Source organism: Gopherus evgoodei, chromosome 3 (genome assembly GCF_007399415.2).
Source record: "Gopherus evgoodei ecotype Sinaloan lineage chromosome 3, rGopEvg1_v1.p, whole genome shotgun sequence".
In the NCBI taxonomy this organism is placed as follows: Eukaryota; Metazoa; Chordata; order Testudines; family Testudinidae; genus Gopherus; species Gopherus evgoodei.
Genome location: NC_044324.1, coordinates 199,714,689 through 199,741,580, shown reverse-complemented (window position 1 = coordinate 199,741,580; position 26,892 = coordinate 199,714,689). Strand labels below are relative to the sequence as shown.

The following is a 26,892-nucleotide window of genomic DNA, read 5'->3' as shown; positions in this document are numbered from 1 at the left end:
TCGATGCTAAAGGTCTCTTCTCAGAGAAGACCGACCCTAGACTGCAGAGCCTGAAGGACAATCGAGTCATCATGCGTTCTTTAGGCATGCATACACCCATGACCCAACACAGGCCTTTCCGTCCCCAGACTCACCACCCGTACTTTATGCCTCGAAATAGACAAGACTTTGGCAGGCGGGGTGGGCGTAGACGCCAAGGGGCCCCAAGGGGCCCAAAACCAAGGTCCCTCCAAACCACCAGCGGGACCTAAGTCTGCCTTTTGAAGGTACGCCAAAGGACGGCGTACCAGTTTCAGGCCAGGATCCATTCCCCCCACCCCCTTCTCCAACCATCTTTCCTACTTCCGGCATGGTCCCAGATAACCTCAGACCTCTGGGTCCTACGCACGGTGAAACATGGATACCACCTCCAATTCATTTCAATCCCGCCTTCCCACTCTCCAACCCAGTCCCTCTTCAGGGACCCCCCTCACGAGCAATTCCTCCTGCAAGAGGTGCAGAAGCTCCTCGCCAAGGGAGCAATAGAGGAGGTGCCAAAAGACGAAAAGGGCAAGGGGTTTTACTCCTGTTATTTCCTGATCCCCAAGTCAAAGGGCGGCCTCAGGCCTATCCTAGACCTGCGAAGACTCAACAAGTTCATGATAAAGTTGAAGTTCCGCATGGTCTCCTTGGGGACCATTATGCCGTCCTTGGATCCTGGAGACTGGTATGCTGCCCTCGATATGAAGGACGCGTACTTTCAGATTGCCATTTTTCCTCCACACAGGAGGTATCTTCGCTTCGTAGCCAACCATCAGCATTTCCAGTTTACGGTCCTCCCCTTTGGCCTTTCCATGGCCCCAAGGGTGTTTATGAAGTGTATGGCAGTAGCTGCCGCATACCTCCGCCGACGTCAGATACACGTATTCCCGTATCTGGACGAATGGCTCATCAGAGACACAAATCACACAACATGTGGGCGTTGTCAGGGACCTATTCGCACGTCTAGGCCTGATGATCAATACGGAAAAATCCACTCTGGTTCCCACACAGAGGTTAGACTTCATAGGAGCTACCCTGGACTTCAGTCTAGCCAAGGCCTACTTACCACAGCCGACGTTCCAGGCAATGACAACAATCATCTGACATCTACAGAACTTCCCGACGACCTCGGCTCGCACTTGTCTCGGTCTCCTAGGTCACATGGCTGCCTGCACATTCGTGACCAAATACGCCAGGCTCTGCCTCCGTCCTCTCCAAACTTGGCTCAATTCGGTATACCGTCCGGGCAGAGACCCAATAGACACAATAGTCACCATTCCTCCGAGCACTCTAGCCTCCCAAGACTGGTGGCTGACCCCCTCCCTGGTGTGTGTGGGGCTACCGTTCCATCACCCACAACCCTCGCTGTCCCTGACAACAGATGCATCATCTCTCGGCTGGGGGGCTCACCTCGGATGCCTTCATACCCAAGGCCTCTGGTCATCGCAGGAACTGGCGCTTCACATAAATGTCCGAGAGCTGAGTGGTCCGCTTGGCCTGCCAGGTGTTTCAGCAACATTTACATGGCCATTGTGTCTCAATGTTCACAGACAACACAACGGCCATGTATTACATAAACAAGCAGGGAGGGACTCGATCTTCCCCCCTTTGTCAGGAGGCCATCCAACTTTGGGACTTCTGCATAGGACGCTACCAGGTCTATCGAGTGGGCTTTCTCCCAGGGGTTCGGAACACTCTGGCAGATCAACTGAGCAGATCCTTCCTGTGTCACGAATGGTCGATACGGCTGGACGTTGTTCATTCTGCTTTCCAGAAGTGGGGATTTCCTCACATAGACCTGTTCACCTCCCGTGCGAACAGGAACGTTCTGCTCCAGGGTCTGTCACCGGGGTCGATCTCGGACGCATTCCTAATGTCGTGGAAGCACCGGTTGCTTTATGCCTTCCCACCGTTCCCGCTGGTTCACAAGGTCCTGCTAAAACTCCGCAGGGACAGAGCGCACCTAATCATGATTGCGCCAGCGTGGCCCAGACAACACTGGTACACCATGCTGCTCGACCTGTCATTAACCAACCCAATTACCCAGCCACTCCACCCAGGCCTCATAACTCAGGACCACGGCAGTCTTCGCCACCCAGACCTGCAGGCCCTTCACCTCACAGCGTGGCTGCTGCATGGCTAAACCAGTCAGAGTTGTGCTGCTCTGCTCCGGTACAACAAATACTCCTGAGTAGCAGAAAGCCTTCCACTCGGTCAACGTATCTGGCCAAGTGGAAATGTTTCTCCTGCTGGTGCGCAGCACAGAATGTTGCTCCCTCTGAGGTGTCGATCCCTACCATCCTGGACTACCTTTGGTCTCTTAAGCAGCAGAGCCTGGCGGTATCTTCTTTGAGGGTGCACTTGGCGGCCATCTCCACATTCCACCCAGGAGAGAATAGCCGCTCCGTGTTCTCGCACCCTATAGTTACTAGGTTTCTCCAGGGTCTGGAGCGTCTATACCTCCAAGTACTCCACCCCGCCCCTACCTGGGACCTCAGCCTAGTCCTAAACAGACTTATGCTTCCACCATTCGAGCTGTTGGCAACTTGCTTGCTGCTATACCTGTCCTGGAAGACAGTTTTCCTCGTAGCCATTACATCAGCCAGATGAGTCTCTGAGCTTCGAGCGCTCACGGTGGACCCACCGTATACTGTCTTTCATACGGATAAGGTACAGTTGCGACCACATCCAGCGTTCCTCCCTAAAGTGGTATCGGCCTTCCATACCAATCAGGACATCTTTCTTTTGGTCTTCTTCCCGAAGCTGCATTCATCTCGATGGGAACAACAGTTACATTCCCTAGATGTCCGTAGGGCGCTCGCATTTTATATCGATTGATCGAAGCCCTTCCGTAAACCCCCACCATCACCACCAACTCCTTGTTGCAGTGGCTGACCGGATGAAGGGCCTACCTGTCTCCTTCCAGAGGATCTCCTCGTGGGTGATGGCGTGCATCCGCACGTGCTATGACTTGGCTCATGCTCCCTCGGGCCACCTCACCGCACATTCTACCAGGGCTCAGGCTTCATTTGCTGCCTTCCTGGCTCATGTACCAATTCAGGAAATATGTCACGCAGCTACCTGGTCCTTGGTCCACACCTTTACTTCTCATTATGCTTTGGTCCAACAGTCTAGAGATGATGCAGCCTTTGGCTCAGCAGTTCTGCACACTGCCACATCTCACTCCGACCCCACTGCCTAGGTAAAGCTTGGAAATCACTTAACTGGAATGGATATGAGCAATCACTCGAAGAAGAAAAGACGGTTACTCACCTTTGTAACTGTTGTTCTTCGAGATGTGTTGCTCATATCCATTCCAAACCCACCCTCCTTCCCCACTGTCGGAGTAGCCAGCAAGAAGGAACTGAAGGGTGGCTGGGTCAGCTGGGGTATATATCTGGTGCCATAGCGGCGCCACTCCAGGGGGTGCCCAGCCGACCCGCCGAGTGTTACTAGGGTAAAAAAGTCTTCCGACGAACGTGCACACGGTGCGCATGCACCTGACTGGAATGGATATGAGCAACACATCTCGAAGAACAACAGTTACAAAGATGAGTAACCGTCTTGTCTTGTCTGGCATATAAGTTTGTTTATAATACTTTTGTATAATATATTAACACATGAAATTGTGCCATCAGCTGATTGAAGCTAGTAATGGAATTGATGATTTGTCTACATTATTAAATAGGCACTTTACAGTGTTTGAAAATCTGTATTGACACTTATTTGTATATCAGATGCAGTAGTTGGGTCCAACAAGAGCAACGCTATTTGTCCTGGTAAGTGGTAGTCTATTTTTATATTTTGAAATGTATTTTGTCATTATGGGATTTGTTCAGTATATATTAGGAAAAGGCTGTAAAATAAAATATTTCCAAACTTGAATGTTTTGGTTTTTAAATCTCCTTTATTAGTTTAGATTACAGGTTCTACTTCCTCCCAGCCAATAGATACAAGGAACCTTCATTTTCATTTGACTTTGCTTCAGGCTGTCTTACAGAATTGTACAGTAACTCCTCGCTTAATGTTGTATTTACGTTCCTGAAAAATGCTACTTTACGTGAAACAATGTTAAGCTAATCCAATTTCCCCGCAAGAATTAATGTAAATGGGGGTCAGGGTGGTTAGATTCCTGGGAAAAATAAATAAATATGTCAGACATGCCAAACCCATGAAAAAAAATGAAGAAATTGGGCTTGGTTTTGGCTTAATTGACTTGTGAGTTGCTTGTTGGCTAGTTTTTAGCTTGTAGCTTACTACTTTTTTTTTGTTCAATCAGCTCTCAGCAAGCAGACGCAAGGGGGAGAGAAAGTCGGGGTGCACAGCTGCCCACCACAGTCCCAAACTGCATGCCGGGGGGATCTAGTCACATAGAGTATTGGAGTTCTTAAGGATTAGCTTGTTTTGGCCTAGTTTTGAAATGGGATTAGGTTAGTTTTTGGCTTATTGTGAAAGCTGAGGTGCTTAATTAGCACGTGAAAGTTGGCAGCTGTGAGATAGATATGGTGTTGGGTTCGGTTCCAGAGGGGGAAAAAATATATTCTCTCTCTCTCTCACACACACACAGTATAAGTTTTAAACAATTTAATACTGTACACAGCAGTGATTGTGAAGCTTGGCTGAGGAGGTAGAGTAAGAGTTTGGGATATGCATGAAGTAAGAGGGTGGGATATGCATGGATATCCATTGGATTGGATGCACTGCATCTGAGGGTGCAGAAGGAGTTGGTGGATATGGTTGCAGAGCCATTGGCCATTATCTTTGAAAACTCATGGTGATTGGGGTGAGTCCTGGATGACTTGAAAAAAGCTAATGTAGTGCCCATCTTTAAAAAAAGAGGAGGAGGATGATCCGGGGAACTATAGGCCAGTCCGTCTCACCTTAGTTTCTGGAAAAATCATGGAGCAGGTCCTGAAGGAATCAATTTTTGAATCACTTAGAGGAGAGGAAAGCGATCAGGAACAGTCAGAATGGATTCACCAAGGGCAGGTCATGCCTGACTAACCTAATTGCCTTCTATGAGGAGATAACTGGCTCTGTGGATGAGGGGAAAGCAGTGGATGTGTTATTCCTTGACTTTAGTAAAGCTTTTGATATGGGTCTCCCACAGTATTCTTGCTCACAAGTTAAAGTAGTATGGGCTGGTTGAATGGACTATAAGGTGGACAGAAAGTGGGCTGCTACATCTGGCTTAGTGGGCAGTGATCAATGGCACCATGTCAGGTGGCCGCCAGTATCAAGCGGAGTGCCCCAAGGGTCGGTCCTGGGGCCAGTTTTGTTCAATATCTTCATTAGTGATCTGGAGGATGGGGTGGATTGCCTCCTCAACAAGTTTGCAGATGACCCTAAACTAGGCGGAGTAGTAGATACGCTGGAGGGTAGGGATAGGGTCCAGGGGGACCTAGACAAATTAAAGGACTGGACCAAAAGAAATCTGAGGTTCAGCAAGGACAAGTGTAGAGTCCTGCACTTAGGATGGAAGAATCCCATTCACTGCTACAAACTAGGGACCGAGTGGCTAGGCAGCAGTTCTTCAGAAAAGGGCCTGGGGGTTACAGTGGACAAGAAACTGGATATGAGTCAGTGGTGTTTCATTGTTACCAAGAAGGCTAATGGCATTTTGGTCTGTATAGGTAGGAGCATTGCCAGCAGATCGAGGGACGTGATCATTCCCTTCTATTTGACATTGGTGAGGCCTCATCTAGAGTACTATGTCCAGTTTTGGGCCCCACACTACAAGAAGGATGTGGAAAAACTGGAAAGAGTCCAGCGGAGGGCAACAAAAATGATTAGGGTGCTGGAGCCACATGACTTATAAGGCGAGGCTGAAGGAACTGGGATTGTTTAGTCTGCAGAAGAGAAGAATGAGGGAGGGATTTGATAGCTGCTTTCAACTACCTGAAAGGGGGTTCCAGAGAGGGTGGATCTAGACTGTTCTCAGTGGTAGCAGATGACAGAACAAGGAGTAATGGTCTCAAGTTACAGTGGGGGAGATTTAGTTAGGAAAAACTTTTTCACTCAGAGAGTGGTGAAGCCCTGGAATGGGTTACCTAGGGAGGTGGTACAATCTCTTTTTCCTTAGGCGTTTTTAAGGTCAGGCTTGACAAAGCCCTGACTGGGATGATTTAGTTGGGGTTGGACTAGATGACCTCTTGAGGTCCCTTCCAACCCTGATAGTCTATATTTCCCAGAGAATGCCTTGCTGCTAAATGCTGAACTAGCACTCGGCTGAGCCCTTAAGAGTTAACACCTCGTTAATGTAGCCTCACACTCTACAAGGCAGCATGAATGGAGGGAGGAGGCACAAGAAATGCATGGCAATGTCTGCAAACATTCCCTGCGGAAACTGAACATGATGATGAACCCATGCTATCCCACTGGAGGGCACCACTCCCTCTACTTTCCAAAGTGGGGGTTGGCGGTGTGTGTGTGTGTGTGTGTGTGTGAGAGAGAGAGAGAGAGAGAGATGCGCGTTAACCCTTTAAGTATGCTGACCCCCCTCTAAGTACACTGCCTTTTTAAGTAGATCAGCAAGTTGAGATGGCAGCTGGTGCCAGCAAGCTCTTTCTGTCCTGCGCCCTATTGCATCCATCCTTCCATGGTCTGTGGAGATAGGGTACAGGAGCGGAGAGGGGGACACCCTGACATCAGCACCCTCTTCTTCCCCCCGCCACACAGCAAGCAAGAGGCTCCCTTGAGCAGCTCAGAGGCAGAGGGCAGGAGCAGCACATGGCAGTAGGGGGAGTGAACTGCCTGGCAATTGATTGCCACAGCCACCCAGCAGGCTCAGATTACTTAGGGGAGCTGATAGGGAGCTGCTGACCCATTCTGATTGCAGGCCCCCACCAGCTAGCTCTTATGGGCTGCTCTTCCTGCAAGCAATGGACAAAGCAGGTGGCTGCCAAACAACATTATAAGGGAGCATTCTGCAACTTTAAATGAGCATGTTCTTTAATAGATCAGCAACGAAACGACATTAATCGGAACGAGGTTAAGTTAGGAGTTACTGTATTGAACAGAGAATTCTTTTCTATCAAGGAAAAAGTGCTGCTGAAGTTCAGATGATTGTTGGTTGAAATTTTTATTAAGGAAGATACTTGTCTGAAATTTATGAATTAGATTCTTTCTTTAGCTGGATTTCTTTTAAATTGGATTGACTTTTAGGAAAACACTGCTGCTACAGGAGGTACATCTAGAACCTAAGAATGGTCATATTGAGTCAGACCAACGGTCCATCTAGCCCAGTATCCTGTCTTCTGATGCCCCCCGTCCCCCCGTTCATAAAGGTTCATAAAAGCTCCATTTTGGGTTTAGGCTGTTTATAATTTCAGTTTTTATATTTCCTGTTGATGTAGACCTCTAAATATCTATTCTTCTTCGAGTGATTGCTCATGTGTATTCCACAATAGGTGAGCATGCTTGCGATTTGCACCGGCGTCAGAAGTTTATCCCCTAGCAATATCCATAGGGGAGCGCCCCTAGCGACTCCTGGAGTAGCGCCTCCATGGCGCGGTATAAGGGGCACTGTGCGCTTCCCTTCACCCTCAGTTCCTTCTTGCCGCCAGTGAATGTGCTTCGGAAATGCTCTGCTCCAGCTTGGCTGTAGCTCGTCCCCAGAACTCCTTGCTTGTTCAGTGTGTGGTACCTGTAGTTAGTTAGTTTTAGTTTAGAGCAGCTGGGCCAGGGCATGCCCCGTGCTCTGGGTTTTAAGTCGTGCAACACTTATAGGCGACCTGTGCCAGTGTGTGATCCACACAGAGACCATTTACACTGTCTCAGCGATCTCTGCAAGATTTGCAAGTCATTTAAGCCTCGGATCAAGAGAGAAAGGGACATTAGGCTCTGGACACACAAAGTACCACACTGGCTGCCTCCTCCCCCTCCCCTGATGAGGCAATTACGGTCCCTCCTTCCCGCAGGAAGACTTTAGGGCACACCAAGAACTCTTAAAAAGGGTGGCATCAAGTTTCCACCTACAGGCAGAGGAGATGGAGGAGTCTCCCTGTTTAATGTACTGTTCTCCTCGGCACCTGGCAGGGTGGCCTTGCCTCTCCATGAAGGGGTGGTGATAATTTCAAATGCCCTGTGACAAATCCCGGCCTCATTGGTCCCCATCTCTAAGAGAGCAGAACACAAGTATTTTGTACCTGCCAAGGGGCATGAATATGTGTACACTCACCCTGCTCCTAACTCCCTGGTGGGAAAGTCGGTCAGCTACAGGGAACGGCAGGGCCAGCCAGCCCCTACTCTGAAAAATAAAGATTCAAGGAGGCTGGACTCATTTTGGAAGAAAAATGTATTCATTCTTGAGCTTCCAGTTGCAGGTGGCAAACCACCAAGCTCTCCTGGGCTGGTATGAGTTCAATCTGTGGGGCTCCCTGCCCAAGTTCAAGGACTCCCTCCAGGAACGTGACAGGAAGGAGTACAAAGCGCGGGTGGAGGAGGGCGCAATGGCTCCCAGGGCAACCCTGCAGGCAGCTTTGGATGCAGTGGACACGGCTGCGCTGTCTCTGGCCTCCGCAGTGTCCACGAGAAGGGCATCATGTCTCCTGCTCACTGGGCTGTCCAGCGAGGCACAGACTTCCCTGCAGGACCTCTCGTTTGATGGCAAAGCTCTGTTTGCAGAACAGATGGAACAAAACTGCATGCCCTGAAATACTCCTGCATGACACTCCAGACTCTGGGTCTCTGTGTTCTGGATCCGCTAAACCTAAGTTCAAGTGCAGCAGGCTCCCACCCAGGCCACCCATTCAAAATACGAGACCACTTATAAAAAGTTGCAGGACTATAAGAGGCACCCACAGAGGCTGTCTCAGCCTGCCCCCCAGCCTGGATCCTCCAAGGGCAAGTAGGCGGGGAAAAGACAGTTTTTTGACAGGATGCCTGGTGTGCTCTGCCAGCCCTCATCAGGGATCCACCCTCAATAAAGCTTCCCTTCTCCAATCTGTTGTGTGTTTCTTCCTGGACAGCTGACCTCAGACCGATCGGTCCTCAATGCCATCTCCTGGGGCTATACCCTCCAGTTTACTTCCACCTTGCCCAACCACCCTCCTCCCCCATCCCTCTTGGAGGATCCCTTGCACTAGGCTCTGCACAAGCAGGAGGTGGGGCGGCTCCTGGGCCTAGGAGCGGTGGAAGCAGTGCTGGAGCAGTTCAAAGGCAAGGTGTACTACTCCTGCTATTGCCTTATCCTGAAGGCCAAAGAGGGGCTTAGGCTCATCTTGAACCTGTGAGGTCTGAACGGTACATGGTGAAGCTCAAGTTCCGCATAGTCTCCCTGTCCTCCATCATCCCCTCCCTGGATCCCTCAATATGCAGGATGCGTACTTTCACATTCATATATTTGAGGGACACAGATACTTCCTCTGTTTCACTGTGGGGCGGGAACATTACCAATTTCCAGTCCTCGTGTTTGGCTTGTCCACTGCCTCCAGGGTATTCACGAAATGTATGTTGGTGATAGTGGCTTACCTCAGGCACTGATGGGGTCCAGATCTTCCCCTATCAGAATGACTGGTTTTTTCAAGGGCAGCTCCCAGTTGCAGGTGCGGGATCATGTGGCACTCCTTCTGACCCCATGCACCACCTTGGGCCTGTTGGTAAACAACACCAAATCCATGTTAGTCCCGGTACAATGCATAGAGTTTATTGGGGTGGTCCTGGACACCTCGTTGTCCTCCCACCGGACAGGTTGGAGACCCTGAAGGGGCTCATCGACACAGTTACAAGATTTTTGGTGACGACAGCCAGAGCATACCTCCAGCTCTTGGATCTCATGTCAGTGTGCACGGATGTGGTCCATCATGCCAGACTCAGGATAAGGCCCCTCCAGCTCTGGTTGGCCTCAGAGTTGTCCCTGGTCTGGGAGAGGATGGAAAAAGTCCTCACAGTGTCCAAGCCAGTGATCACTACCTGTGGTGGTGGTACTCCCCGAGAAACATGCTCCAAGGAGTCCGGTTCCGGGGCAGGGCCCCGTTGCTGGAACTGGTGTCCGATGCGTTGGACCTGGGATGAGGGGCCAATGTGGGGGAAAGGTCAGGCCAAGGTCTGTGGTTGGCCCAGAATCTGACCCTCCACATAAACATCAAGGAGCTCAGGGCTTTATGGCTGGCGTGCATGGCCTTCCGCTCGCACCTGGAAGGCCGGATGGTCAGGGTTCTCACGGAGAACACGGCCTCTATGTTTTACATCAATGGGCAAGGTGAGGCTCGATCCTCTGCCACGAAGCCCTCAGGCGGTGGGACTTTTTTGTATAGCCCACATCATCTGCCTGCAGGCCTTCCATCTACCGGGTGCCTAGAACTTGAGGGCGGATCGCTTGAGCAGTGACTTCTCCTCTCAGCACAAGTGGTCTCCACCCAGATGTAGTGCACAGACTTCTCCAAGTGTGAGGAACTCCACAGGTAGCCCTGTTCTCAATTCAGCAGAACCGTCGTTGTCCCTGGTTCTGCTCCGGGAGGGGCTGGGATGGGGCGTTATCTCTGATGTCTTCCTCCTGTCCTGGTCAGGCCCTGTTCTCTCTGCCTTTTGCCTATTCCTGCTGATCGGCAATGTCCTGGGAAAAATAAAGATGGACAAGGCCCAGGTCCTTCTGATTGCCCCGGCAGTGGCCCAGGCAGCATTGGTACGGGACCTCACGGGCCTGGCAGTCACCCCACCGTGGCTGTTGCTGTCCCACCCGGACCTACTCTCCCAGGACCAGGGCCACTGCCTCCACCCCAGCCTAGCAGCATTCCACCTCACAGCGTCACTACTCAATGGTTAGGCCAGGAGGAAAGGATGTGCTCAGAAGGGATTCCGCACATCCTCTCAGAAAGCTGGCGACCCTCCACGCACTGAGCCTACTTGGTAAAGTGGTCTCAGTTTTCCAGATGGGTGGAAGAGCAGGGCGTTTCCCTGGTGGCTGCCCTTATCCAGCTGATTCTGAACTACCTCCTTCACCTTCGAGCCCAGGGCCTGACGCCCTCGTCAGTCAAGGTGCACCTGGCGGCCATATCAGCCTTCCACCTGCTGGTCCATGTGGTATTCTTCCATGCAATGACTGGCCGATTCCTTAAGGGGTTGGATTGTCTCTTCCTATATGTTAGGCCCCTAGTCTTGCAGTGGGACCTAAACCTGGTGTTGGCTTGTCTCAAGGGGCCCACGTTTAAGCCACTCCCAGTCACACCTCTCGTGGAATGTGGCCTTCCTGGTTGCGATCACTTGGCTTAACAGGTCTCAGAACTCAGGGTCATGACCTCCAAGCCCCCGTACATGGTGTTTCATAAAGACAAGGTCCAGCCCCACCCACACCCTTCGTTCCTCCCGAAGGTGGTCTCCGCCTATCACATGGGTCAGGATATTTTTCTGTCAGTTCCCTTCCCCAAGCCCTATGTGTCCAGTGAAGAGTACTGCCTCCACACACTGGATGAGAAACGACTCTGGCTTTTTACCTGGAGTGGACTAAGCTGTTCATGAAAGATTGGCCAGTCTCCACTCAGTGGTTCTCCAACTGGATCACCTTGTGCAGCCATACCTGTTATAACCTGGCGGGAATCCATCCGCTGCCAATTGTGAAAGCACACTCGACTAGGGCACAGGCCTTGTCCGCTACCTTTTTGACCCATGTCCCTATTCAGGACCTTTGTAGGACTGCCACATGATCTTCAGTTCACACATTTATCGCCCATTATGCGATCGTCTCCCATACCAGGGAGGACGCCGGGTTCGGCAGGGCCATATTCCCTCCCGAGAGGTTTGTGATTTCCTTCCCACCTCCAATAGATATAGCTTGGAATCACCTGTTGTGGAATACACATGAACAATCAATCGAAGAAGAGAAGATAGTTACCTTTTCATAACTGGTGTTCAAGATGTGTTGCTCATGTCTATTCCACATCCTGCAACTTCCCCTCTGTTGGAGTTATCTGGCAAGAAGGAACTGAGGGTGGGGGGAGCACGCAGTGCGCCTTATAGTGCGCTAGGAGGTGCCACTCCAGGGGTTGCTAGGGGCGCTCTCCTACAGGTACTGCTAAGGGGAAAATTTCTGGCACTGATGCACATGGCGAGTATGCACACCTATTGTGGAATAGACATGAGCAACACATCTCGAAGAACACCAGTTGTGGAAAGATAACTGTCTTTTCATGGTGTCTGTTCTCTGCCAAAGATTTCAAGTAGGTTTTCAGTCTTCACCTATTGATAGAGAAGAAGCATAACGTAGGTGTTTAGGCTGGTATAGGAAGCTCCTTAAGAAGTCAGATTAACAAGTTTATAAATCTCTATTCACTTTCAACTGTTAATAGGCTGAAACTACTTTGTCATAAACTGTGGATGAGTAGAAAAGTTTTGTTTTGTTTTTATGTGCCTGATTTAGTTCATTTTATTTTTCTTGTAGATAATTATCAAACGGCACAGCTGCTTGCCTTGATTTTGGAGCTGCTCACCTTTTGTGTGGAACACCACACATATCACATCAAGAATTATATTATGAACAAAGATTTGCTAAGAAGGGTATTGGTCTTGATGAATTCAAAACACACATTTTTGGCCTTGTGTAAGTAGTAAATTTAGTTGTCATTTACGTTGTTTTAAAGATTGTGTGTATACATTTAGCAATGAAATACTTCATGCTCAGAATCTGTTGAATTTACATGCACAGCCTTGGATTAATTTGTAAGTGTGTAAATATCCGAATTTTTTAAAATCCAGTGAGCCACCAAAGTTGCTATTATTTATTGAAGTTACCTTGTCATGTAATTTAAGTCTAAAATGTGACACAACTGTCTGACAGCAACACAAAGGTAGAAGGCTTAAGGAACCAGCAAAAGCAGGAAACCCACCTGCTTAGTGCTCCAAAGGAAGGTGAAAACACCTGATACTCCCTGCCAATATTCCCAAGTACTGTGCGGTGGAAGGAGAAGTTGGTAATTCTCTTCCCCCTCCACCCCGTGAGATGAATCATTTTGGAATTGGGAAATAAGAATAAACTATGATTAGGTGTTTAGTCTGACCTAAACTGAGAGATCATTATAAAACCATATAAACCACTATTATTGGCAGGAATTAATTAAATTACTATTTTGTGCGCCATGGTACATAAGGAATGACCTAACATGTTTTGTGCTCACCTCTCAGAGCTAGACAGTAGAAAGAGCACACAAACTAACCAATAAAATCTATATATCAGATGGGCTAACACTAACTGCTGCTTCATATAAACAAGAAAATAATGGAACCAGAGTTTGGTTTGTTTGTGTGCAACAAGAAATGTGAAAGGAAAAGTTTGCCCAATAGGAAAAAAAAAACCAATAGATGCTTATTTTGTACCTTTCAGATAGGTGTTTTAAAAACTGCAAGCAAAAAATGTATTGAAAAGAACTTTGCAGCCCTTTTAACAGTTGTTGTTGCTCTGGGCTGGTCTCACTCTCACTTAAGTCAATCTTAGGTTTTCTGTTGATTTCAATAAGAGCAGAATGGAGATTGATTATCAAAGATTTCTAAATTTTCTTTATAGGTGCTCTTCGCTTTATGAGGAGGATAATTGGCCTGAAGGATGAATTTTATAACCGTTATATCACCAAGGGGAACCTGTTTGAGCCAGTTATAAATGCTCTTTTGGATAATGGAACTAGGTACAATCTACTGAACTCAGCTGTAATTGAACTGTTTGAATTCATCAGAGTGGTAAGGTTTTTTTGTGTTTTTTGTTTTTTTTAAAGCAAGTTTTGTTTAAAACACTAAGTTTTAGGCATGTAACATCTTATGTATTGAACACAGAATGCAGTTTAGAAAATTTCACACTAAAAAGGATAGTACCAATAACAAAAATTTCGCTATTATAATACTCAAGTATAAAAGTCCTTTGTTTTTTGTGTTTGCATCTTATTTGACTATCCTTTTCCTATAACTTTAGAGAGCATGTCTGGCCACGAAGTTGGGTTGGGGAGGTGGTAGGAACTGGTTAACATTCTCCTCTTGAAATCAGCATGTAATAGCTGTTAAAAACGTACAGGTGTTTTGCTTAGAGCAATGTTAATTCTTCTTCGAGTGCTTGCTCATATAGATTCCAGTTAGGTGTGCGTGTGCCACATGCACGGCCGTCAGAGAACTTTTACCCTAGCAACACACAGTGGGTCGACTGTGGAGCCCTCTGGGATGGCACCTTTCATGGCGCTGAATATATACCACGGCCGACCCAGGGCCCCCTCAGTTCCTTCTTACCACCCGTGATGGTCGTTGGAACTGTGGAGCTCAACTTTGCTGCTCTCCACTCTCCTTAGCATTTTTTCTCTCAACAAAGTTAATAGTTTGTTAATAGTTTATAGTTTATAGTGTAAATAGTTCCATTTAGCAGGGATCTTTCCCTGCTCCCCGCCGGTGGTTTAGGCTCATGCCCAAGGCTCCGGACTTTAAACCTTGCGTGTCCTGCTCCATGCCCATGCCAACGGGCAACCCACATGACTCTTTCCTAAAGTGTCTGGGGGAATCTCATCCAGACCATTCAGACCACGGCCAGGACAATCTGGCAAACGCCCGCGTCCATGCCTCCGACTGCTAAAGGGGTGGAGTGGAAGTACTTCATCCCTTCCAGGGGATATGACTATTTTTATACACACATCCACAGCCTTGTTCACTGGTGGTGGTCTTGGTGAATGAGAAGGAGTGCCATGGTCAGCAAGCCCCAGCACCCAAATCTAAAGAGGCCAAGTGCCTCGATTTATTTGAGCGCAAAGTTTACTCCTCAGGCAGTCTTCAGCTCCGGATTGCAAACTAGCAGGCGCTCCTGAATTGATACAACTATAACTCTTGGAACTCCATGTTAAAGTTCAAGGAGCTGCTTCCTTCGGAGTCCAGAGAGGAGTTTGGGGCCCAGGTGGAAGAGGGCAAGACGGTGGCAAGGACCTCATTACAGGCCTCATTGGACACCGCAGTCTGCCGCTCAGACCCTCTCTTCAGGCATTGCAATGAGACACGCATCATGGCTGCAAGCTACCGGCTTACCACCAGAGCTTCAGCAAACATTACAGGATCTCCCCTTGAAGGAGAGAGCCTGTTTTCAGACAAAATTGACTCAGGCATCAGAGCCTCAAGGACTCAAGGGCCATAATGCAATCGCTGGGGATGCTCACACCGGCTACCCAGCGGAAGCCATTTAAGCCTCAGCCCCAACGATCCTATCCTCGGCCGAGGCAGGACTTCTATAGGAGGCGGGGGCACAATACCAGGAGGAAACCACCAACCTGGCCAAGGTCAGGGCCCTTCCAAACCTTCAGCGAGCCTAAGCATAATGAAGGGAAGCTCGAGGATGGGCCCTAAGCATAACGAAGGGAAGCTCGAGGACGATGTACCAGGCCTCAGTCAGGACCCTACCCCACCCTTCCTGAATCGTTTATCCCGTTTCCACAGTGCTTTGTCCCTTATAACCACGGACCGTTGGGTTCTTCGCACAGTGGAAAGGGGATACTCTCTCCAACTTTCTTTCTCCCCACCCTTCCTCCCCATCCCTCTTCAGGGACCCTTCTCACGAGCAACTCCTCATTCAGGAGGTTCTATCCATGGGGTCGATTTGAGGAGGTTCTAAGGGAGCTAAGGGGCATGGGGTTTACTCCTGTTACTTCCTAATTCCCAAGGCAAAGGACGGGCTTTGACCTACCCTGGACCTGTGCAGAGACAATAAATTCATGATAAAGTTGAAGTTCTGCATGGTCTCCTTGGGCAACATTATACCTATCTTGGAGACTGGTACGCCACCTTTGACATGAAGGATGTGTATTTCCACATAGCAATCCATCCAGCTCACAGACACTTCCTCCACTTTGTGGTCAACTGCGAACACTACCAGTTCAGTCCCTCCATTTTGCCTTTCCCCCCCCCCCCCCCCCCCCCCCGGTGTTCACCAAATGTATGGCAGTCATGACAGGCTCCTTTCGTCGGAGACGGATACAGATTTACCCATATCTCGACGACTGTCTCATCCGAGATCACACCAAAACAGGTGCAGTCCCACATTCAAGTGGTCACGGACACATTTTCAGGATTAGGTCTTCTCATCAATGTGGCGAAGTCAACTCTAGAACCGACTAAGAGAATAGAATTCGTCGGGACGGTCCTAGATTCTGTGCGGGCCCGAGCCCTCCTACCGGATGCTCATTTCCATGCACTGACGGGCCTCATCCGGAGCCTTCAAAGCTTCCCAACCTAGACGGCAAGAACGTTCTTGAGTCTCCTGGGTCATATGGCTTCCTGCACATACGTGACCAAACATGCCAGACTTTGGCTCTGACTGCTTTAGACCTGGCTGTCATCTGTCTACCGCCCAGGTCGAGACAGCCTGAACCTGGTGGTCGCTGTCCCGGAAGGGATCCTGGCCTCCCTCCAATGGTGGCTACACCCAAGGGTGGTATGCGAAGGAGTCCCCTTCAGCACCCCTCAGCCCTCCTTGTCTCTCGTCATGGACATGTCAGCCCTAGGATGGGGTGCCCACCTTGGGGACATCCAGATGCAAGGTCTGTGGGCCCTGTGCGATCTCTCCATATCAACATACGGGAGCTGATGGCGGTATGTCTTCTGTGCCAAGCCTTTCAGGAGCTATTGCATGTTGTGTGGCGGTCCTCACAGACAAGACCATGGCCATGTTCTACATCAACTAGCAAGGGGGGGCTCGTTCCTCCCCCCCTCTGTCAAGAGGCCATTCAACTGTGGGAGTTCTGCATAGCCCATTCCATTCACCTGGTGGCATCATTTCTCCCAGGGGTCCAGAAAACGTTGGTGGACCACCGCAGCAGGTACTTCCAATCCCACGAGCAGTCGCTTCGCCCCAATGTCATCCACTCCATCTTCCCCAGGTCGACCTGTTTGCCTCATGCAACAACCAAAGTGACTGGCATTTTGCTCCCTCCAGGGCCGCTCCCCGGGCTCTCTCACAGATACCTTCCTACTCCTGTGAACGAGCCGATTTGTTTTACACCTTCCCGCTGTTTTCCCCTTGTACACAAGGTCCTGATCGATGCGTGCAGGGACAGGTCACGACGATTCTGGTGGCCCCGGCATGGCCTAGGCAGCATTGGTACACCATGCTGTTGGAGATCTCAGTGGATTCTGCTGCCTCTCTTTTCGGAGCTGATCATGCAGGATTGCAGCCGCCTCTGTCACCTTGTCCTGTGGTCCCTCTACCTCACGGCATGGATGCTGCATGGCTGAGCCACTCTGAACTCTTCTGTTCTCGTTTGGTGCAGCAGGAAATCTTCCACTCAGGCTATGTGTTATGGCTAAATGGAAGTGATTCTCATGCTTGTGCTCTCATGCCATTTATCCTTTTCCATAGAGAACACACAAATGGACACAAATCAGACATTAGGAATAGCAATATACAAAAACCTGTAGGAGAGCACTTCAACCTCCCTGGCCACGCTATAGCAGACCTTAAGGTGGCCATCCTGCAGCAAAAAAACTTCAGGACCAGACTTCAAAGAGAAACTGCTGAGCTTCAGTTCATCTGCAAATTTGACACCATCAGCTCAGGATTGAACAAAGACTGTGAATGGCTTGCCAACTACAGAACCAGTTTCTCCTCCCTTGGTTTTCACACCTCAACTGCTAGAACAGGGCTTCATCCTCCCTGATTGAACTGACCTCGTTATCTCTAGCTTGCTTGCTAGCATATATATACCTGCCCCTGGATATTTCCACCACATGCATCTGAAGAAGTGGGTATTCACCCACGAAAGCTCATGCTCCAAAACGTCTGTTAGTCTATAAGGTGCCACAGGATTCTTTGCTGCTTTTACAGATCCAGACTAACACGGCTACCCCTCTGATACATGTTCCCTTTTGTACCTCTCTTGGAAAACAGCTTTCCTCGTTGCTATCTCTTTGGTGAGACATGTCTCTGAGCTCAAGGCTCTTACATTGGAACCACCTAACACAATCATAAGGATAAGGAGCAGCTAGACCTCACCCTACCTTTTCATATCATCCAGGACATCTTCCTTCCAATTTTCTTCCCGAAATCTCATGCCAGTAGTCAGGAACAATGGCTTCACTCCCTCGATGTTTGTAGGGCTCTGGCCTTCTACACTGAATGTATGAAGCTGTTCCGGAAAATGACACAGCTCTTGGTTGCGGTAGCAGACCAGATGAAGGGTCTTCTAGTCTCCTCCCAGCGGATCTCTACTTGGATCATATCAGGTATTTGTGCTTGCTGTGATCTCAGAGACTTTTAAGGTCAGAAGGGACCATTATGGTCATCTAGTCTGACCTCCTGCACAACACAGGCCACAGAATTTCACCCACCCACTCCTGTAACAAACTCCTAACCCAGGGGTCGGCAACCTTTCAGAAGTGGTGTGCCGAGTCTTCATTTATTCACTCTAATATAAGGTTTTGCGTGCCAGTAATACATTTTAATATTTTTAGAAGGTCTCTTGGCCAGGGTCCCGGCCCCCCATCTCACCGCTCACTCCACAAGGGCTCAGGCCTCGTCGGCAGCCTTCCTGGCCCAGGTGCCAATCCAGGTGATCTGCAGAGCTGCTACTTGATTTTCAGTGCATACGTTTGCCTCACGCTATGCCATCGTTAGGCCAGAGACGATGTGGCATTTGGTAGGGCAATCCTACAATCCATGGTACTTCTCCTACTCCATCACCTGAGTAAGGCTTGGGAGTCACCTAATTGGAATTGATATGAGCTAGCACTCGAAGATAAGATGGTTACTCACCTTTGTAATTGTTGTTCTTTGAGATGTGTTGCTCATATTCATTCCAAACCTACCCTCCTTCCCTTCTGTCAGAGTAGCCGGCAAGAGGGAACTGAGGTGGTACTGGGTCAGCTGGGGTATATATTTAGTGCCATAAAGGCACCACTCCAGGGGGCTCCGCAGCCGACCTACCGGGTGTTGCTAGGGTAAAAGTTCTGCCTAATTGAAATGGATATGAGCAACACATCTCAAAGAACAACCGTTACAAAGGTGTGTAACTCTCTTTTTTAGGCCTGCTACTTCTACGCACTGACTAGGGAAACGTATAGGATCACGACCACCAAGCCATTTGGGCTGCTTAGGGAGGAAGGAGGGGACTGGCAGGAGTACCTGGGATGATGATTGTTCGGTGTGGGTGCTTTTGAGATCCATAGGGTTGGGGTCAGGTGAATCTTTTGGAAATAAGAAGATTGCCTTCTACCTGTAGCTGTTAATCTTTCCCCACAAGACTATCCTATATTTATAGGTCTTTCACATTACTTTGGATCTTAGATGGTATCTAAATCAGTAAAATAATGTCTTCTAAGACTAAAATTATAATTTGTTATTCATCTAAACTGGAAAAAGTGCTTTTATTCTAGAATCAAAGTGTTGTAATGAAAAGGGAGTTCTAGTCTCCTTGCAGCTCAGGAGGTTTGGCTTTATTTTTCCTAAACCATTTCTAATAGGTGGTTGAACAACTCTGAATACGTGTAGTGATAGCGATCCTGCTATTGTCATGAAGTAAAAACAGCACGAGTAATAGTGCTGTCATCAGTCAGCTGTCTCATGTAAGAGTTGCTATCAGAAAAGCTTTTGTTGAGTAAATGTCAACTGTTACCAGCATGCATAGGGACTTGTTTAGTTTAACTTCCTTTTTTTCATTAAATGAACATTTTAGATACCTAATATGGGAGCTCTCTGATGAGACAAGTCAGAGATGAAAGGCCTTCCATTTACCCATGGGCAGCTACTTGTTACCGGCTGTGTAACACAGAAAGAGGAAGTTTAAACACTTTTTTATTTTGACTACCATTTTACTCCTCTCCAATCTCTATTTCTCACCCATATGTAAATTGTACTTCCAGACTGAGGCCAAAATAGACAAGTTACAAAGGATGTAAATCTGTATCTTTTAAAAAGACATCCTTCTAACTAATTGACTGCATAGTTATGGGGCGAAATTCAGAGAAGTTAATGTGGCATAAATTGCATGTCAGCAAGTAGGTGTGAATATAGGTCTAAAGGAGTCAATTTAACATAAATTACATGCTGAAAATCAAAGTAGACACAGCCTACTTCAGCTTCCCTCCCAAAGCCTGGGTAAAGAGATGGTCCTTGCAGTGTACCCCGAAGGTCAACAAAGTCAGACCAAGAGGTTGTTCACAGAGACGCACTTCCATGTTTGCAGACTGAAAGAGGCCAATAAATATAGAATGTTTTAACACCTTGAATGGCTGGCAGTCCCTGTCCAGAAAATGGGCATGTTTAGGGTTCTATAGGACTTTAGGGAGCATGTCTGGCCAAGATGCGGGGAGGGGGCGGGAATTGGTTAACATTCTCCTCTTGAAATCAGCATGTAATACAGGGGTGGGCAAACCACAGCACCACCCCTGCAGCTCCCATTGGCCTGGAATAGGGAACTGTGGCCAATGAGAGCTTCGAGGGAGGTACCTGCAGGTGAGGGCAGCGCCTGGAGCCCTCTGCCATCCCCACCACCTTCCCAGGGGCTGCAGGGATGTGGTGCCAGCCGCTTCCGGGAGCAGCAGGGCCGGGGTAGGCAGGGAGCCTGCCTTAGTCCTGTGGCATGCCGCTGCCACCCCAGAGCTGCTCCAGGTAAGTAACCCCGGGCCAGAGCCTGCACCCTGAACCTCTCTTGCACCCCAAAGCCCTGCCCTGAGCCCTCTGCTGCACCCCTCCCACACCCCAGCGCCCTGCCCTGAACCTCTTCCTGTACACTGCACCCCCACCCACATCCCAACTTCCTGCCCCAGCCCTACATTCATGGCCCTGCATGCAATTTCCCCACCGAGATGTGGCCCTCGGGCCAGAAAGTTTGCCCACCCCGTTGTAATAGCTGTAAAAACATACAGGAGTGTGTGTTGCTTAGGCCTGCTACTTCTATCCACTACCCTTGTATGGAAAGGTATGGGAAAACGGCACCAATGGCATCGTGACTACCAAGCCATTTGGGCTGCTTGGAGAGGAAGGAGGGGACTGGCAGGAATTCCTGGGATGATATTTGTTTGGTGTGGGTACCTTGAGATCCATAGGGTTGGGGTCAGGTGAATCTTTGGGTTCTCCATGAGGAGAAAAGTGTCTTCTACCTGTAGCTGTTATCTTTCCCACAAAAAGAGAAAATGCATTGGGTTTTCAGTTCATTCAAACATGGGCATTTTTTGACTCTTCCCCCTTTGCCCATTTTAGTACAGAAAGAAATGATCAGGCCCATGAAGTGGGATTTATTAGAGACTGACTGAGAGGTAACTGTTCCACATTAACTACATTACATATAAAGTGGATGTTAAAACTCTGATTCTTATATGAATGTTATATGTATTTGCTCTTGCCTCGTATTTTTCACGTGAAGGCGTAATCTTATGTATAAAACACTACATTCATCTCCACAGAAACTCATGTTGATATCACAGATAAAAGGGACAGCAAGTGAGAATAAGGAGTAGATAAATTTAAGCATCCATTTTCCATTTACATTAGAAGCAATTCTGCTGATCTTAAAGATTTGTTTATTTAATTTTTTCCATGAAGAAAAATGAAGTAACTTTCTCATCTGTCATTTGCAATAATTTTTTTTCATTTTGGAAAAACTAGTTGAGTCAGATAAAGCTAATAGCCTTTACTGAAAACCTCTGATTTTCTGTATCTTACTATTACATTTGAGATTTAAATATTGTTTTGTGCTTATGCAGGAAGATATCAAGTCACTTACTGCACATATAGTTGAAAACTTTTATAAGGCTCTTGAATCTATTGAATATGTTCAGACATTCAAGGGGCTGAAGACTAAATACGAGCAAGAAAAAGACAGACAAAATCAGAAATTGAACAGGTACTGTATTATTTGCACATCTTGAAACTCAAACTTTTGTAATAAAATATTTTAATAGCATTTCTGGATATTCTTTCCTGAGGATTCCCCAGAGTAGTTAGATATGTGTGGAATTACTTTATTTTTCATGTTCTCTTGTTTCGACGTTAAATTTATGCAATCTGATTTGTAGAGCTGACCAACTTGAATAGTAAATTGGTGGCTGAGGGTGGAAGAAATGTTTTCTGTTAGAAAATTTCTTAAAATGAGTTATCAGAGAAATTCGATTAAGGCCATGTCTACACTACCACTTAGTTAGCAAACCTTACGTCCCTCAGGGGTGTGGAAAAAAACACCCCTGAGTGACACAAATTTAGCCGGCATAAATGGTAGTGTACACAGCGCCATGTTGATGACAGAGCTGTCTCCTGACAATATAGAGCAGCTACATGGGAGGTCTTACAGTGGCACAGCTGAATCAGTACAGCCTAAGCCACTGTTGGATATTTCATAACACACACATGTATCTTGCAGTGTGCTCTAAAACCCTCCTGACATATTTGACATTAAACTTAAACTGTAATTTGGAGCGGGGGTTACTAGAACTTGGGTAGGGTGAAGAGTAGAATCCTCCATGAAATCTTTACTACTGACATTGTCATGCAGAGTTTGCCTTTTGGGCACTTCGATTCTTATAAGTGTCCAGATAGAATGTACAATCTAAATAACTAGCCTGATCTAGACTGCCTTCATCAACCCACTAAATTCATTTCAAGGCATCAAGAAATTATTTCCTGGATGAGCTAGTACAGTCTTTTTGAGTATTGTGCTTCATAGTGAGTTATATTTTTTCAGGTTGCATCTGTGCTGCTCTTTAGCCACACTGTGTCAACCCTTCATGGTTCCTTGTCGCTGGTTTACAATCAATCAAATAAAGGCTTGAATCATTTGTGGTTGTCTCTTACAGCGTCCCATCCATATTGCGCAGTAACAGATTTCGCCGAGATGCAAGAGCCTTAGAGGAGGATGAAGAAATGTGGTTCAATGAAGATGAAGAGGAAGAAGGTGAAGCTGTTGTACCTCCAATAGAGAAATCAAAACAAGAGGATGACTTTCCAGATAGTTATGAAAAGTTTATGGAAACTAAAAAAGGTAATTTATTTATAATTTCTGTTCTGCAGTACAAAACTGTTAGATATCATACATTGTGTGACTTGAGATAAACAGGTGCTCTACTTTAGGTGTGCACACACCAGTGCAATTTTGTTTGGAGATTTTTGGTAACCGGGCCTGCACCTGCACCCTCTTTGTCTTCATGGTCCAATCCAAGGGCATATGGGGTGGGCAGACGGAACTCTAGTTCCTTCTCAGCTGCCTGTGATTAGAGACTGAATGTTTCTGTGTACATTAGCCTCAAAGTTTTAGCCAGCTTGCTTGTTTTACTCTTACCTTTTTTCATTTTGTTTTATTAATTTTCCACATATGCTGTATGCTTTTGCGTGGCTTGCCCTGTTTTTGTGTTTTGCAACCAGCCACTGAGTGCCCTGCTTCACCAGTACTAACTAGGTTTCTGTTGCAAGAGGACTTCCAAATGTTTGAAGAACCTGAATCCCCTCTACTGAGAGGTACCAAGAGGGATCTCCTGGCAGTACTGACATGCACCCTGCTGCTGCCAAACCCTCAGATGAAAGTGTGGCTGCTAGTCCCAATGAAACACCAGTACAGACACCATTAACCCCCCACGCCTTAAAACCGGGGATACCACCCCTCCTCAGGCGCTTGAGATCTCTGCCCAAGGATCCACTACCTTTCCATTTGAACATCCCTCCCCTGAGATGTATACCTAGAAAGAGACTCCAGGAACCAATGACTGATCCAACACCACCTCTGGCAGGAGCACTCATGTGGTCCCTCCCCCTTCCCTTATGTCCCGTAAGACTGGACTTTCTAGAATCCTTGGGTCCCGTAGGGAGACCAGCTCTATAGAGGATGCCCTTACTCAAGAGGACCCTCCAAGAAGGGCAACCACTGGTACCCCAGGATCCTCTAGAAGAATGAGAGCTGAAGAAGAGACAGTGCCTTTGAACAAGTCGTGATCCTCCTCAGATGAGCAGTTATGCCTCCTCTCCCATCCTGTGTCGTTTTTGATATCTTGCTGATAATAGATGACTTCAGGGTGCTCAGAAGCATGCTGAAGAAAACGAATGTCAAAACAGTCTTCTCTGAGATCTTTCCTGAAAGGAAGACAGAAGGCAAAAGATTCTCTAAGTGAACTGCTGGCTAGGTAAGTGGTGTAAGGTGGAGGGTGTCGATTTTGTGGGAACATTGGTCCACTTTTTGTGGGTAGAGGGGTCTATATGGTTTGAATGGTCTCCACCTCAGTAGAATGGAGACCAGTTTCCTCAGGGAATAGACTAACTAGAGTAGTCAGGAGGGGTTAAACTAATACTGAAGGGGGGAAATGTGAGTACTCAGTATGCAGTTGAGATGTTGAGAACAAAATTGATCAAGGAACCAAAAACATGAAGAGAAGAAATTCTTGAATTGCCTCTAGGCTAGTGCTAGGAGCCTCAGCAGCAAATGAGTAATTGGAATTGCTCATTTATGAGCATAAATTCGATCTAGTTGGTATTACTGAAACCTGGTGCAATGATTCACACTATGGGAATGTTAGACTCAGTAATTAGACAATAATTTGGAAGTATTATGTGGATAAAAGGGAAGGGGGAGTGGTACTTTTAAGTAAAAAAAAATATTACCTGTTTGAGTCACTAATAACTTGGAAGAAAATGATCTTGAATGCTTCCAGATCAATGTCCTTAAAGCACAAAATTACTTGGAGATTGCTGTAGACCTCCAGATCACACTAGGGAACAGAATGACCACCTCCTTACACATCTGTCTATAATGTGTGTGGGAAGGGGGGAAGCTGCCTGATCATGTGGAACTTCAGTTCTTCTTCGAGTGATTGCTCATATCCATTCCAGGTAGGTGTGCGCGCTGCGCGTGCACGTTTGCCGGAAACTTTTTACCCTAGCAACTCCAGTGGGCTGGCAGGTCGCCCCCTAGAGTGGTGCCACTATAGCACTAGATATATACTCCTGCCAGCCCGCCTGCTCCTCAGTTCCTTCTTACCGCCGTGTCGGTTGCTGGAACTGTGGAGTGTGGCTTGCTGACCTCCATGTACCTAGCTCTCCTGTACTCTGTTCGTAGTCATAGTTGTAAATAGTTCATAGATAGTTTGATAGTATACTAGTTAGTTGTGTATTATATATAGTTGTTTAACTTGCTCGCGGGTGGGCCATTGCCCTCCCCGGCGCCCGGCACCGGGCTCATGCCTGGCTCGCCGGGCTTCAAGTAGTGCTCGGCATGCAAGAAGCCGATGCCTACTAGCGATCCCCACGACGCGTGCCTCAAGTGCCTGGAGGAATCGCACATAAGTGAAAAGTGCCGTACATGCAAGGCCTTTAAACCTCGCACAAAGAAGGAGAGGGATAAAAGACTCCGTGCTCTCCTCATGGAAGCGGCACTGACTCCGGCACCGGCGGCGCAGTCGGCCACTTCTACTCCGGCACCGGACCGTGCTGTCACCAGCAAGACTCCCCAGCACCGACCATCCCCAGCACCGGGAGCAGATCCATGACCCTCGGCGTCTGCAACACCATCGAGGCAGGCCCGAGTGGAGCGCCCGGCACCTACCTTGGCTGCGGCACTACCTGCAGGGCTGCTGTCGACTCCGGGTCCGGAAGGTCCGTTGAGTCCAGCCCCTCCTAGCTCCCCCTTGAGATCAGGGGTCGAGCTGTTAGTACCATCTACGCCGGAGACCTTTGCCTCGGCACGGGACTTGATCGCGCTAACGGAGCCATCGCAGCCTCAGACGGCACCCCCGGGACGGGTAACCTCCAGAGGCAAACCGATGCTAAGAGCGCTGTCTCCAGAGTCCCGGCACTGATCACCCCGGAGACGTGAACGCTCACGCTCGGGGCGCCGCTCGCAGTCCCGGCACTGTTCTCCCAGGCGGTACCGGTCGTACTCGCGGCACCGATCAGTATCTGCACGGTCCCAGTCTGGCTCCTCTCACCGCCGGCACCGAGACTCTAGGAGCCGTTCACCTCAACGTTCGGCTCCTCGGTCGACCTCCCGGCACCGAGCCGGTGGTAGGTCCCGATCCCCACTGCCATCCCGGCACCGCGCTGATCGAAGGTCGTGGTCCCGCTCCCAGCACCGACCTCGATGCAGATCCCGCTCCGGATCCCGGCACCGGCTACCACGCCGGTCCCGGCACCGATACGGGTCGCGGCACCGACCCTCGGCACCGAGGGGAGCATCGGAGTCGGCGTACAGAGGCGCCTATCAAGCAGGCTCAGCGCCTCCATGGCCTTCCAGGGAACCATCTGTGTCCTCTCAGGCGGACAGCGCCTATGCCTTGGGCCAGGACAGACACTCGGCCCTGTTCCAGGACCCTCCACCACAGGAACGAGGGCTTCAACAGTGGGGGTTTTGGACCCCATGGGCGTATTGCCAAGCCCAGGGTCCACAACACGTTACCCCCCACCCTGCGGCGGAACGCAGGCCACCGGAGGCGACGGTGTCTAGACCCCCTCCCTCCCCAGAAGCAGACGGCAGGTCCAGCCACCAGGACACAGAGCTCCCTCCAGTGACGGAGCTGCAGCCCCAGATAGAACCCCCCATGGACACTCTATTGCTGGGGGTTTCCTCGTCGTCTTCACCAGATGAGGCAGTGGTGGGTACCTCGTCCTCCAGCCCTCCCCCGCTAGATCTTAGGGCACACCAGGACCTCCTCCGACGTGTGGCACAGAACCTGAACTTGCAAGCAGAGGAGGTCTCTGAAATCGAGGACCCGGTGGTGAGCATCCTCTCCGCCGATGCGCCCACCAGAGTGGCCCTGCCCTTTATCAAAACAATCCAGGCCAACGCAGCTAATATCTGGCAGTCACCGGTCTCCATCCCTCCGACCGCTCGAGGGGTGGAAAGGAAGTACATGGCCCCCTCGAAGGGCTATGAATACCTGTATGTTCACCCGACACCCTGCTCATTGGTGGTCCAGTTGGTGAATGACAGGGAGCGCCACGGTCAAGAGGCCCCA

At 48.8% G+C, this 26,892-nt stretch overlaps 1 protein-coding gene across 7 annotated transcripts in view; it reads left to right on the top strand.

Annotated features, from left to right (window-relative positions):
• Positions 1 to 26,892, top strand: part of PPP4R3B (protein phosphatase 4 regulatory subunit 3B) — a 103,929-nt gene that overhangs the window by 49,769 nt on the left and 27,268 nt on the right. For 5 of the 7 annotated variants that reach the window (XM_030557804.1, XM_030557802.1, XM_030557803.1 and 2 more), the window contains 5 exons: positions 3,759 to 3,800; positions 12,398 to 12,556; positions 13,517 to 13,686; positions 21,667 to 21,806; positions 22,753 to 22,937. In XM_030557804.1, coding sequence (XP_030413664.1) covers positions 3,759 to 3,800; positions 12,398 to 12,556; positions 13,517 to 13,686; positions 21,667 to 21,806; positions 22,753 to 22,937 — 696 coding nt within the window. Of the gene's footprint in view, positions 1 to 3,758; positions 3,801 to 12,397; positions 12,557 to 13,516; positions 13,687 to 21,666; positions 21,807 to 22,752; positions 22,938 to 23,317; positions 24,070 to 26,892 lie in introns of all 7 variants that reach the window. The other 2 variants (XR_003999772.1, XR_003999771.1) reach the window with 2 other exon arrangements.